At 39.9% G+C, this 14,576-nt stretch overlaps 1 protein-coding gene across 3 annotated transcripts in view; it reads right to left on the reverse strand.

Moving 5' to 3' along the window:
* USP22 (ubiquitin specific peptidase 22) overlaps positions 1-14,314 on the reverse strand; it is a 47,767-nt gene extending 33,453 nt beyond the window's left edge. Inside the window, exons 1-2 of one of the 3 annotated variants that reach the window (XM_039360526.1) lie at positions 14,026-14,314; positions 3,109-3,241 (exon numbers count right to left, since the gene is read on the reverse strand). In XM_039360526.1, the coding sequence (XP_039216460.1) occupies positions 3,109-3,241; positions 14,026-14,151 (259 nt within the window). In that variant the 5' untranslated portion in view covers positions 14,152-14,314. Of the gene's footprint in view, positions 1-2,374; positions 2,426-3,108; positions 3,244-14,025 lie in introns of those variants that run through there. The other 2 variants (XM_039360525.1, XM_039360527.1) reach the window with 2 other exon arrangements.
* Positions 14,315-14,576: the final 262 nt, after the last annotated feature.

Raw genomic sequence — 14,576 nt, forward strand, 5'->3', positions numbered from 1 at the left:
CTTATATAACCCATCCTAGTTAACTGTTGCTATAGCAATATAATGGGTGGATGAATGTCAAGAGCCTTACAATATGATTATCTGAATGTTATACCCTAAAATAAAGCTTCAGCGTTGTTTAAAACAGAGCATTTCTTATAGATCTTAATGTGTTCTAGTCTGCAACTTGGCTACAAATCAAAGTAATTCTGCAATAATATTTAAAAGTAAATAAACAAATATAGCAGTGTAAGTTACCACAAAACTCTCTAGTATAAAAATGACGTAACTTGACATTTGAAAATTGAGTGCAAAAAAAAAATCCTCTTCTCGTGAAGATTTTTATAAAATATGAAAATAGCAACGGAAGCAGATTCTATTACATATCCACCATCAAATCACATAATCACTGTTCACTGATATGTTTTCCCTTATGTATTTATGTCTTTTTTATCTGTGTGTGTGAGGGAGAGTAATCTTTATATTTGTATAAAGGCCTTATGCAAGTCATCCTGGATAATCAGCCTAATTTGCATCAAACTTGATTCTTTAGCAGTGATTAAACTATTTTATGAATTCACATCCTGGAAGGAACCATTGAGATGGCCTCTTATGATAGCCTGCACACAACAAACCCATCAGTCTCTTTCCATTCCAGTTTGGGCTCATTTATCCAGCCACCCATTTGCCAGGAATGAGAGCATCCATAACTCAGTTCCTTAACCAGAAAAATGAGTTTACACTCTAAAGTTATCTGGATGCTAGAAAGCAAATTTTGAAAAGTCTACTATGATTTTGCAAGACTGAGTTATCTGCATTATATGATTAGTATATTAACCACATTGGGATTTTTTTTTATAGAGAAAGTGGTGGATTCCTGCACTCATATTCCTACAGTGGTCTGAAATGTCTGAAATATGGACAAAGTTCCTTCAGGGTTCAAGATTCTTAGGTACTATTGGAAAATTTTTAATGCCTTACTGAAAGATAAGGAAGCTACTTGATCTGCTTTTCCAAAGGAGCTGTAATGGTGTGATAACGGTGTAACGTTTACAACTTATGAGCTCAATTTTCTTCTCCTTTTTTATAACTTTTCAAATAGAGTTTGAAAAGAGTCCAGTTCATTTGTATGGCTAGATAAACCTCTGAAGACGACCAACTAGTTTTCAACATTGCTCTGAGAATTGTACCATAGATACTATTTTCCTTAATTCAAGGGATAATGGAGTAAGGGCTACCATAGCCAAAAAACCTGAGCTTTTTACCAAAGTTCATCTCCAGCTACCAGAGAGATCAGGATATGTAGAGTGTTTACTGTAAGGTTCAGTACCAGCCAAATTAAACATGCAGAAAAACACAGAACGTAATTCAGAATATAAAAATGTCAGCCCAATGCTTATGAACTATGAAAGAAGATTGTCAGGGACAAGCCACATAAAACAAGGTGGCAAATCCCTCAATTGTTTCCGTTCACTCCTGCCTTCTTGGACCTCTGGGGGCAAAACATGGAAATGCTTCATTTTGCAAATATACACGTAACTGCTTTTGTTAATGATGTACAGTTGGGTCCCCGGAGTTTGAATTTCTCTTTGTCTCCATGGAGACTGCTGTTAGCTAAGCAAGTCACTAAGAGCTTCAAAGAAGAAATTTTGTTCATTCTGGTATGTGCCCAGTTGAGAATGAACTGGAAGCAGAGCTGAGCAGTAGTGATTTTGCATTTGGGGTGATGTTTTGCGACCACCGCTGTCAGAGAGAGTACAGTAATCCTTGACTTACGGACGCGACTCAGCCAAAAATTTCAGTTGCTAAGTGAGACATTTGTTAGGTGAGTTTTGCCCCATTTTACAACCTTTATTGCCACAGTTAAATAAATCACTGCCGTTGTCTAGCTAGTAATATGGTTATTAAGTGAATCTGGCTGCCCCTTTGGCTTTGCTTATCAAAAGGTCACAAAAGAGGATCACATCCCCGGGACACTGCAACCGTCATAAATACATGCCAGTTGCCGAGCATATGAATTTTGATCACGTGACCCTGGGGATGCTGCAATGGTCATTAAGTGTGAAAAAACGTTCGTAAGTCACTTTTGACAGTGCTGTTGTAACTTTGAAGAGTCACTAAACAAACTGCTGCCAGTCGAGGACTACCTGTAATTGTCTGGAGCCAAAGGGCAGTGGTTGTGGTAGCAGCATCAGCAACATCACACTACGTAGATATGATGTCTGCCATCGCAAACATTACTGGATTTACTCTTCAATTTCTAAACCTACGGAGGAACAATTCAGGCTTCTTGGCGGCTAAGAGTTTCCAAATTGATATCAAAAATAAAAGGAATTATATATAATTGTTTAAACAGTAGGGCATTTACATAGACAGGGATAAGAAGATGACATACTGTTGGCTGAATCCTATCAGGCTGACCATCTGCCAATCCAGGGAGATGAGGCTAACAAAGTAAATACACAACAGTAAAAAGAAACCTACAAAGAGGTTCTACAGCTAAATGTCTATTTTCAGTCAAAATACAGCAGTTATAAAATATGTAAATCATAGATGGATTAAAGAAAAACTTGAAGAAAAGCTCTGAAGTGAACTGGGTTAAAAAAATGTGTACCTTCATAAATAAATGAAATTTTGGATGTTAAAAAATCTGAAACTAGCTAAGGTAAATTACTATATAGGCCACTTGACTTTAGATAAGAAATTGTATCGTTGAGTAAATATCAAATCCCCGTCAAATTAGAGTTGTGTTTTGTTTCCCTATTTTCTGTTAAAATGATGTGCTCTTCAATTAAGAATCCTCAGGAATTGCAACCTTTCCTATAATTTCAGATTTTGTAACAGAAGAGGACATAAAAAAAATGAGAAACTGTAACTTTTATTTCCATTAGCCTGCATTTTGGTTATTTATACATATTTAGCTTCAATTAATGATGGCCATAATTAAAGGGTGACTTCAATATTTTTTTTTTAAATGCCCCTGCATGGATGATAAGGAATATTCTCCATAGCCAGAAGAGGCAACTTGTCTGAATTTATTCAATCTAACTGCAGTATTTTCCCTATTGTAAAGCTCATGCCATCATAAAACAAATACTTTTAACGCAAGAATCTCGGATAATTACTTACCTAAGTTGTGTCGCTTTGCCTTTGCGTGCTCGTGAATATGTTTCTTTGTAAAACAGCCAAAGAAGACACAGTACAGGCAAGAATGGAGTCTGTTCAGATGGGCACCACACATATGACAGATGCACGACTTTGCCTAAAATGTAAACAAGATGTTTATTAAAAGCAGCAAACATTTAGGTTTTTCCAATCTACAAGCAGGCTTTAATTCTAACTTGTTTAGATATCATTTCTATTTTTAATATTAAAACAAAACCTTTGTTGTGAATTTAAGTCGATTCCAAAAATGCTGGATCAAGAACTTGGTATGTTTAGGAAGGAAGACCTGTTGTCCCTCAATGGCCACACAGCTTTTTGTACCACTTGCTCTTTTGATCTTGACTTTTTGCTGTGACACAGCTATTTTGTAGTCCTTTGGCTTCCAATGGCACCATTTATTGGAGGGGGGGGGATGGAATCTGTCTTCTTAATGCTGGTGTGCAAGAGAGATAAGACAACTCATAGCCTCAGCATTATGGGGTTGATGATAATGATGATGACCACAACAAAGAAGAAAAGAGGAAAATCTGCAGTATCTTATCCTGGCTTTGACATATGTGGTCCAAAGAAAAACAACTCCCACTCCTTTTTTCAGGAGTTGCAAGCAAAATTAGAAAGTACTGTACAAAACTTTTTTATTAAAAATATAAGGGAAAGTAAAACTTCCTTTTAACTTTAGGCAGCCACAGGCATGTACACATAGAGGAAGTAGGGATAACAGCATGGAGATCATAAACAGTGGCTTAAATATCAATGCCCCTTAAAATTCCGGATGCAATGATTCCCAGTGGGTGGAAACCAGGATCAGAGAGCATAATATGAGAGAAAAATTGGCAGAACTATAATAAACGTGAGACGTATTAGCTGCAACTCTTCTTCTTTGGCATAATTTTACCTCCAAATCAGATTAGCTCCCATTCTATTGCTTTTTTCTTCTTCTTCCTTTCAATTATGTCTGATTCTCAGAAACTGCCTGGACAAATCCCTGCAGTGTTCTTGGCAAAGTTTTTTAGAAGTGTTTTGCCACTGCCTCCATCCCAGGGCTGAGGAAGTGACTGGCCCAAGGTCAGTCTGCCCCAGCTGGATTTGTGCCCAAGACAGGACTAGAATTCACACTCTCCCAGTTCCTAGACTAATGCCTTAACCACTACACCAAACTAGGAAGCCCATAAAAAACTGGCTTTGAAAGAAAACCCTGAGAGGGATTTGGCATTTATTATTTATCAGCTGCCACAATTTTATTTATAACTGTACTTGCTATTGCAAGTCGTATTTCTTTTTTTTGTGATATTGTGTTGTTGTTTTAATCTTCTTAACGAAAGAAAGGAATTGTAAGCCACTTGGAGTCCCTCTGGACTGGAGCAGCCTATAAGCCACAGTCAATTCAAATGCTTATTGAAAATATCAGGACTTTACCATCCTAATATTGTTATTAAGTCACAAATTTATATAAAAAGAATAAATAATTAAATGTTCACGATAAGCTCTTATAAAATGTCACCTAGGAGTTTTAAAATGTAGAATGGTTTCCATTTCTGATATTTAGCATTGCCTCTCACAAAACTATGGTTTTATAGGAAATGTTTCAAGCCTGCAGTGCAGCACTAAATTGAGAACATTCCTCTTAGTAAATACCAACACTGTTTAGTGGTTTAACCACTCAGATGAAGGAATATACTTATGAACACTGCTTTGGGAGTGTCTATGTACCATCATTAGTTGTCTTACTGTAATAAGAAATCAGTCACTATTTCAAATGCCATATGGACAACCACAACCTGTTCTGTACAAAACAGAAATGAGAAATAGATGAGCCTGTGCGCTTATCTGAAGATCTGCTTTATTTTATCTTTAAGATTATCTTAGTGTATTGACTCATTCTGAATTTCAGTTCTGCTGCAATAAGCCATAGTAGAAATACAACATTGTATATTATAAAAGCAACAATGATACCCAAAAAAACAACAACAAAGTTCACATTTCCTAGCACTTATATGGAGGGAGGAAAGTGGGAACAATGTTGCTTTATATACTCGCTTTCATTATCACATAAATACAAAACTTACTTCAGAGAATCAAGCAATACAAGTAAGTCCTTGACTTACAACCGTTCGTTTAGTGACTGTTCGAAGTTTTCACACTTATGACCATTGCAGCATCCCCATGGCCACGTGATCAAAACTCAAGACACATGGCAACTGGTTCATATTTATGACAGTTGCAACGTCTCAGGGTCATGTGATCTGTTTGGGGAAGCTTAACAGCTGCAGTGCTTCCCTTAACTGTGGCAAGACAGGTCGTAAAATGGGGCAAAATTCACTTCACAACTGTCTCACTTAGCAAAAGAGGCCTACCTCTTTCTATAATAGAAGGATACACGTCTCATTTTTTTTTCAATGGTGAAAAAAAATGACCCGTCAGCCACACACCCAATTGCAGGAGGAGCACCAGAAGGGAAACTCATCAGCTAAAAACACGGTTTGGTTGTGCATGATGTACTAACGTGGCTGCAGATCATCCGTGTTTAAACAAGGCTGAAAAAGCTGCATTCCTGTGTATTTTAAAAAGACATTCTTCATCATACAAGACAGAAAAAGAGTTCAGACTGTGGGTCCTTCTGCTTCCAGAACAATGTTCAAAGAATACACATTGTAGGGCTGACTTTATCCTGCAATGCATCACTGCAGTAGCCAATTTTCACGTGGGAAGGCGATGACTTGCAATAATAGCCAGGGATATGTTCTAAAACAGATCATAAAAATTGATGACTTTACCTCATCATTTCCCGGTGTCAGCAAGTCATGACAGTGTTTTAAAGTATTCTGTTAAGCCCAACCCTAACACTATTCAATAATGTATCAATAGAATCTTCAGGTACACACACGACTTGAAAAGTAACGCAGCAGGCAAAGTAAGCAGCCTTACTTACCTAACCATTAGACGGGATGTTCGCTTAACGCTGCCCATATTAGTAAAATGTTATTTACGAGATAAGATCACACTGCAGGAAAATAGTACTTTTCCTAGGATTTGGGGAGATGTAGAACAGAAAAGCTGTGTTTTTAGGAGCCTGCCTAACGACTTCAAGTTGCATCATTTCACTTATATGAAATGTAAATCAAACCTGCATCTTTTTCAAGCAAGCAAACTCTTCCACACTGATTTATTTAAGCACTGCAAACTGTCTGCAGGAAATGTAAATTTAATTAGCCCACATCAAAGCCAGTGCAGTGCTCCTAGTGCAAATGATAACTGGAATGCAGATCTGATATGAAATGATTTATTTGGGCAGCACAAACCGGGGGGGGGGGGACACACAAAATTCAGAAGGTTAATTCATATTAGAAATTTATTTTAAAAAGAAAATAAAGCATGCATTTACATTGGATTAAGGCTTGTTGAAGGCTTTCTACTGCATAGTGCTGCCCTCAATTAGTTGAACTATCCCATATTGACCACCTATAAAATTAGGGATGAATAGCTTTAAAAGCACAAAAAAGGAAATCCAAAATCTTAGTTCTTAAAACTCCAGGAGGTAAGCTTCCACCGCCTTACTCATTGTTTTATTACAGTCTTGGGTAATGTGTAACCCTATGAAGTATTAGGTTAGTGCTGTAAGGAACTGCTTTTCAATAATATAACAGCACAGTCATGATATATGGTATGGATGAGTAATGATGATCTATCAGGTTGTTCTCTCTGGGGAAGAGATATACAGTGATGTTACAGGAAGTAAGATCCAAACATTGCAATTGATACAATGAAGATTAAATACATTATACTTAAGCATTGTAGTGGCATTAGTCCAAATGCTGCCTTCTTTTAACAATACTAAATATTACAATTTGTGTGAAAGAAGAAATTAAAAACAGCCATTACCAGTTTGAACTTTTATTACAATGGACACCCACCCTCACCCCACCAACACAACTGGACTTAGCTATACTACCTAGAGCTTCTCTGTACAGAGGGAGTAAACAATTGCTATACATCTGTTGGTTCTACAATATATTGATATAACTACAAATAATGTAATGAACTGTAATGAAACATGAAGTAATTATCTAAAGCTTATTCTTAAGGATTTATATTCGGCCTCTTCAAACTCTCTGGAACTATGTCCTCTGCCAAAACTTTAAACATTTGTAATGTAAACGGGCACTTAGGAAACCAGCTGCAATACTTTGAGTTCATTAGCAACACAATGGAAAAAAATCCAAGATAGTACTATTTTAGGCACATCCACTCAGACAGTCATGCATCTAAGGATGGCCAATTTCTATATTTTCAGAATGAAGTCAGTAACATGTAACAGTAGTTCTGGAGCACATACATTTCAGCCCTGCCAGATCCCAATGCACAAACTCTACAGAAGAAAGATAGCACTGAACTGTGAGAATAGGATACACAAGTATCTCTTTGAAAATAATTTCTTTCATTTTAAGCTGACCACAGAAAAATGTTGTGTCATAGGAAGTAGAACAAGGAAGGGGGGGTCAAATAGGACCATTCTGTCAGCCTAACTAGCCCCCCACACCTTCAATTTGTTATCTTGTTTGTGATTTTGGATTCAAAGTGGTTTGCTGGACCTCCTGTTGGGTGGCTAAGCAGTATTCTTAATAATTTGGAGAGGTTGAGTGCTGTCCCATGGATTAAGCCATATCATATTTATGAGCAGGGTTCAGTTTCGGGAAGTTTGAGATTAACTAAGACAAGCTTATTCTAGAAGTTACAGAATAGTTAAAGCACATAAATCTCCCAACTCAAAGTAATTAACAAAATCTATTGTCAGTTTTCAGGTAAGGATGAAATTTATCTACATCGACAGAATAATTTTAAATGTTTACAGAGTTGGGAAATAAATGTTTTAAATTAAGGAATATCCAGCTTTACTTCTTAGCTGCTGTTACATGATATTGTATCAAGATTTTTGTGATTGGAAACAATTATAATCAATTTAAAAGCTAACCAGGAAGCTCTTTTTCTAAGTAATTCTTTAGTTAATCAATGCTATAGGCTCATTCGTTGGATGAAAAAGCAAAAAAGCAGAAAAGGGCTGGTTTTTGCTCAATTATATTGTGGGAATAGCGGCAACACACTTAAATCTTTCATCTTGAATTTTGTATGGGCCAGAAACTTTTAAGGAAAGATGAAAACCAGGGATTATGACATCTGGTTCATAGCAACTTCCATAACATCACTACAACTAAACAATCAATTCCTTTTAACAGGAATAATGACCCTGGAAAAATTATATTAATAAACAAGATACAAAGATGTCAGTCTCCTGGTATGCAAAAGTCCCACAAAGATGTACTCTTAATTGCACAGTTGAACATGTAGGCAAGTGAAGAAAACCATCATTTATACACAGATATTTAAAAGCACATTACAAATAAATAAGAAATGGAACAGATGATCAAGATTCAAATAGGAATCTTGTACATTAAAAAAAACAATCTGCTCAACAAAATGTTTAAAATAAGTTAGATGTTTGAATGCTCTCCTAAAAGAAGACACTGTGGAAGACATTCATGTCTTAGATCTAAAAAAAAAATCCCAATGTAAATAATTATGGCATATGCTAATGTCCTGGGCAGTGAGAGTACACTACTTAATGCAGATCATATCCTTCACATGCTAGGTGGGGAATTTTTTTTCCTTCTCTCACAATGGTCAAATAGCTCATCAAATAATAGCCTGTCAAATTAAATGGAAGATTGCCTTTACCCTCACCCTATATCTACTATATCGCACAGATTATATCTATCAACCATATATAATAGAAACATTCAGAACTCAGAGAACATAAAGACAAACTTCCCCAAAATAACTACCTCACAGAAAAATACAATCCTTGAAAGACTTAACTCTCTCAATTCAAAAAAGAAACACAAATCCTGAAAGATGTAGGCAAATAGGTTAATTTCACTCCAGCTTGTACAGTTACTAGTTAATCCATTTGTATCCCTTTTCTAATCACACTAGTAGCAGAATCTTTTGAGTGTTCATTAATGCTTACCAACTTCTTAGGCTAGACTTCCGTTCCAGTAAATTCATAACCTAATGGCTGTCATCATTTTACTAAAGACACAACTTTCTCTTATTTACTTTCTCTTACAAGAGTGGGATAACTCCCATCATTGCCTCCAGTTTCCCAATTCTTAAAATGTTTTATAATTGAACAATACAGGCGGATTCAGAGTTATGCCCCAAACCTATTACCTAAAGCAAAGCACACAGTTGAGTTACAAAAGGGATACATTTGTTTTCTCAACTGCCACAGAAAGAAAAACAAGACTAATTGAGCTCCGTTCTTTCATTTCAATGAATAGGAATTAAATATAAGAGTGAAAATGTTCCCTTATCTCCTTTAAACTAATGAATCTGATTATACATAACAGTGAAAATCATTTATTACCAAGTGAAAAGAAATAGCTGCAAATTAAGTGGGGGGGGGCTAAAAATTTATATGAGAAAAAAACAAATATGTGCACATAAAAAGAACAGAGCTGCACTGATACAAAAAAAGGAATTATCTTGGGCAAAGACAACATTGTTAATGATGAGCTATTGCTCTAATAATTTCTGCAATGAAAAAAAAAAACCCTCCTAATTCTAATATCTAAAATACATATGAATGAAGCCTACTCATTTGCCTGAACTATAGCCACTATCTTCTTTAAACAATTCTGAGACAAAATTATATAAATAAAAGAATAAACATTGTCATTTTAAATCCTAGGCTGCCTGTCAGTAAAGAACAGACATAACACAATCCCCACTTCACAATTCTGCTATGGTTTAAAGTCTCCTTAAACTTTTACTTTTAAGTACATATTCATAACTCATCCAGCAATCCTATGGTATTTTCATACCTGATTGTGAATACTATAATATTCAGGTTAAAATTACCAGTTGCTTCCAATACGTCAATAGAATATAATAACAAAATTCATAATGAAAACAGTATGAATAATGGAAATAGTAAAGGTGAAGCAGTGGTTAATAAATTCTGCATGGTTCACCATGGGAGGAGCAACCAACCCTTGGTGAAGGATGATATGATATTAACTGAATTCTGGAATTATTATGTAGAAAAGAAAACAACAATATAGTAGCACTTTGAATTTTTTTCTACTTATGCAAAAAATTATGCCAAAAATTCAGGAAATATTATATAGAGATATATATTTTAGTCAGGCAAAAATGATTTAGGAGGACAAATAGAATCCAACCTATGTTGAAGTACAAAGAGATAAATTTTATCTCTCTTTGGGTTCCAAACTTAGGGTGTCAGCTCTAGATATTAATCTGGACATCCCTACATGGCAATGAAGCTAGAGCTGAAATAAAATGAATATTTTACATGAAGAGGGTGCTGGAAGACAAAAAGATGTTAGAATAGCTTGTTTGTTTAGAATTTGCCTGAGAGTACCAGCTATTTCTACTACTTAAAAAAGTCAGTGTATATAATTTTTTAAAGAAAACAATATGAGAAACGTATAATAATAGGACACAATTAATTGTGTCTCAAGGGGCAGCCACATAAAATTTGTGCATTTTAAATAGTTGCTTATTTGGACTGTATTATTTTAACTACAGCTTCAGTCGTGGTAGAAATAGCCTACATGAATATATAACTATTCCCATTTCATACTACAAGCAGACGTCCAAAACTATCAAAATAATTATTCTCCTCAGATGGAATATTGTCAATAGGCTAAAATGTTACACTAAGAATATGAAGTACGTTAGCTGTTCTAATTGAGACATCAGAGAAAAAAATCTTTTGAAAAACAGGCCTAGTGTTATTATCTTCTCCTTGGATCAAGCACTGATTTTTTGAAGTACCAATCAGAGGCTTTTTTCAGACAAAAACCATAGAGATAAACCACGCAATGTATTTGTTCCAGATGTCAACCCTTACAGTTCTTATATCTGTGAAATCATGAAATCTTTATCATAGTTCATCCACTGCCAATTTAAATTCATACATGCTTACTAAATATTACCAAGACAGGACAAAATAAGAAACAAATATTCTGAATGTTCTAGTCTGAGGTAGATATGTATTCTCAAAATAGATTGTCTGACTCGTCAAAAAAAGATTGCTATTATCCATTCTAAGCACACTGCAGTTCTCTTCATGTAGTGACTTGCACTAACATTGGCATGAACAAAAAAAAATGAAGTGAAAGGCAACCTTCATTTTCTGTAATATAAAGAAGCAGTGGATTAACAACTAAGACAGGCATATTGCATGGGGAAGAGGGAAGAACAATAGAAATAAAAAAACAACACAGTACAGTTAGCAGCCTTTAAAAAAAGGTAAAGCAATAAGCAGTGTAGAATAACTAAGTCAGAAATAAAAATTGACTCCTTCTGCCCCCTACAGTTTAGTTGGATATCAGGGTGTTTAAGACACAAGGCCCAGAAATAAAAATGGGAGGTTAATCCTGAACATTAAATGACACAATTTTTCATTTATTCGCTGGCTAAGCCATAGTAATTTGCTTTCCTTTGCCAGCACTGCTTTGACAGTTTTTGTTACTGCATTTTATAAAATCAATACTCCATACAATGGCTGTTCTGTCAAATTTCTAGATTATATCTTCTCTTTGGAATTCTCAGTGCTTGAGTAGAGAGTTATATTCAGCTTCTTTTCTCTTTATATCTATGTACCAATTCAGATAAAAGCAATGGAGGTCTTTCTGACAAAGCATGGCCTGAAAATTCATATCATACCAAGATATCCAAGAACATCCTTCTATAAAGCAATATTAGATAGCAAGCCATCACAGAAGGAAATGCTTATACGTTTTACTTTTTCATCCCCGGTGCCAGAATTATTCATGTCAAACTACCCAATTATTTAAAATGCTACAGGGAAAAACTAGCTGTTTTAACAGTTTACACATAAAGACATTTTACTGAAAGGCTTTGACACTTCAGATTGGAAGCAAGGATTTGCATGTACGGAAACCTCTTATTTATAAAGCACCATAAAGAAATCTGGACAAAGGCCTTTCTCTTACAATATGCATTGCTATCTCCAATAAAAGGTGGGTATTTTCTAAAGAGGAATGGAGGCAATCAAAGTTTTTAAAAATGGAACCCTCATTCTCTCTTCTGCAAATGCAGATTTATCTGCCAATTGCTAATGGAAACTCTAACCTAAGTATGGACCAAGGCTCAAAGTTACAATTAGATAAATTAAGCAACATCTAGAGATACCCCTGCCCCCAAAATATTTGCCCCATTGGCAACCACAACTACCTACAAACCATTTTCCTGATGTTACAAATGACATCTACAGGCAACCAACAATCCCTCTAACCTTCTATTCTGCCCTACATTTCCTTAACTTTGCACATTTATGAACCTTTGAGCCTTACATTAATGCAGCCATGCCACTTCAACTCTGACCTTGGCTTGGTTCCTTAAAAAAAGGTCTTAATGTCAACAACCAGAACTATAAAACACTTTTTCCCCCAGCAGCTGCCTTTTGTATCCTGGATTTATGGAGCTTGCTCCTTTCCCATATCGGTACACTTTTGTTTTCCTGTGTTATGTTCTAGGTGAGACCGACTCTGCAACCCACCCACTGAAGGGAAGAGGAGGGGGACGAGAAGACCCGTGTTACATCGTCCTTCCTTCCTGGTGCATCTTGGACGGTAATCTGTGCGCGGAAAACAGCCCTCTTTCTGCATTTCCCTTCTGGCTTCCTCCACCACCCACGGATTATGTTCCCCCCACCCACGCTGACCGTGGAGGCCCGGCCCTTGCAGAAGCATCCCTGCTCGCCTAAGGCAGCAGTGCCATTTCCACCTATTGTGTGGTGGGCAACCCCGGCCGGCTTCCTCCGGCTGCCGGGAAACAGGCAGGTCCAGCCGCGGCCGCTCCCCATAATGGACCAAGGCGCGGCGCGACCCCCTCCCCGCCGACCGCGCCCCTTCCTCCGCCCGCGCGCTCCTCGCCCACCCCAAGCCCTCCCCTCCCCCCGCAGACACAAGCCACCCACGGGACCCAGGGACGGAATTGGCGAAAGCCCCTTCCCCTTGCGGGGGGGGGGGAGATGAGAGAGGAAAGGCCGGCTCTCTTTGGCCGAGCAGACCCCCCGGCCAACCTGGGCAGCCCGGGCGCGCTCTTTGGCCCCAGAGCCCCGGCTCTGCCCTCCCACTTTCCCTCCTCCTCCTCCTCTTCCAGGCGGGCTCTCCAGCCGCCCGATTCCGGGAAAGTCCGCCTGCCCTCTAAAGCCAGCAGCAGCAGGGGGAGGAGGAAGAGGAGGCTGCCCTTTTCTCCTCCCTCCTTGCCCCGAACCATGAGGACTAGAAACACGCCTGGAGTGCTGCTATTGCTACTGCGATTGCAGGGAAGTGGAGTTGGGGGCTGCGCCCCGAGGAACTGGCCCCTTTGGGGAGGGGGCGAAGAGGCCGATCCCCTCTTCTCCTCCTCTTCCTCTAAACCATGAGGACTAGAAACGCGTCTGCTGATGCTGCGGGGAAGAGGAGGGGGGGCGTCCCGAGGGACCGGTCCCTTAGCGAAGGGGAGGGCGGAAGAGGAAGACGCTCCATGAGGACTACAAACGCGCCTGGGCTGCTGTTCCTGCTGCGGGGAGGGGGGAAGAGGCGGAAAGACCTTCCCTTGAGGAGGGGGGCGAGCAAGAAGAGGAAGCAGCCCCCCTTCTTTTCCTCCCTGCCCCAAGCCGTGAGGACTAGAAGCGCGCCTGCTGCAGGAGAGGAGGAGGAAGGGGCGCCCCGCGGGACCGGCCCCTCGGGGGAGGGAGGAATATGCTCCATGAGGACTAGAAGTGCGCCTGGGCTGCTGCAGGAGAGGAGGGAGGGAGGGGCGGCGGGGGGACCGGCGGGCGGGGCTCACCTTGCGCTTCCTGGCCTCGGCCGAGCCGCTCCACACGAAGCACTGGTAGATCACCCGCAGGTTCTGCTTCCAGTTCTCCACCTTGAAGCCGGTCACATGGCAGCACCCGGCGGCCGGCGGACTCATCTCCGACCCCCCCACATCAATGCCCCGCCCGCCCCGCCGGCCCGGCTGCTGCGGCTGCTACGGCGAGGCGGGGGCGCCCCGCGGGGCGGGGGGGCTCGGGGGGAGGAGAGGAAGAGGCGGCGGCGGATGGGGGGGCTCCTCTCGCCCCCCCGAGGGGCCACTGCGGCCCGATCCCCCTCCTCCTCCTCCTCCTCCTCCTCCCGGGCGCGCTTCCTCAGGGCGGCGCGGCCGACTGCAGTGCCGGGGAGCGGCCGCCCGCCCGCCCGCCGCCCGCTTCCTCCCTCGCCTCGCCGCCGCTTCGCCTCAACCCCGCCCCCGGCTGCTGCTGCTGCGGTCCTGCCGCTGCCGCTGCCGCCGCCGCTCCGAACAAAGCGCCGACGACGGCAGCGGCGGCGGCGGCGCACAAAGCTGAGGGGGGGAAGGCG

Source organism: Crotalus tigris, unplaced genomic scaffold (genome assembly GCF_016545835.1).
Source record: "Crotalus tigris isolate CLP2741 ecotype Arizona unplaced genomic scaffold, ASM1654583v1 scf7180000019173.45859301935:6455823, whole genome shotgun sequence".
NCBI classification, from domain to species: domain Eukaryota; kingdom Metazoa; phylum Chordata; class Lepidosauria; order Squamata; family Viperidae; genus Crotalus; species Crotalus tigris.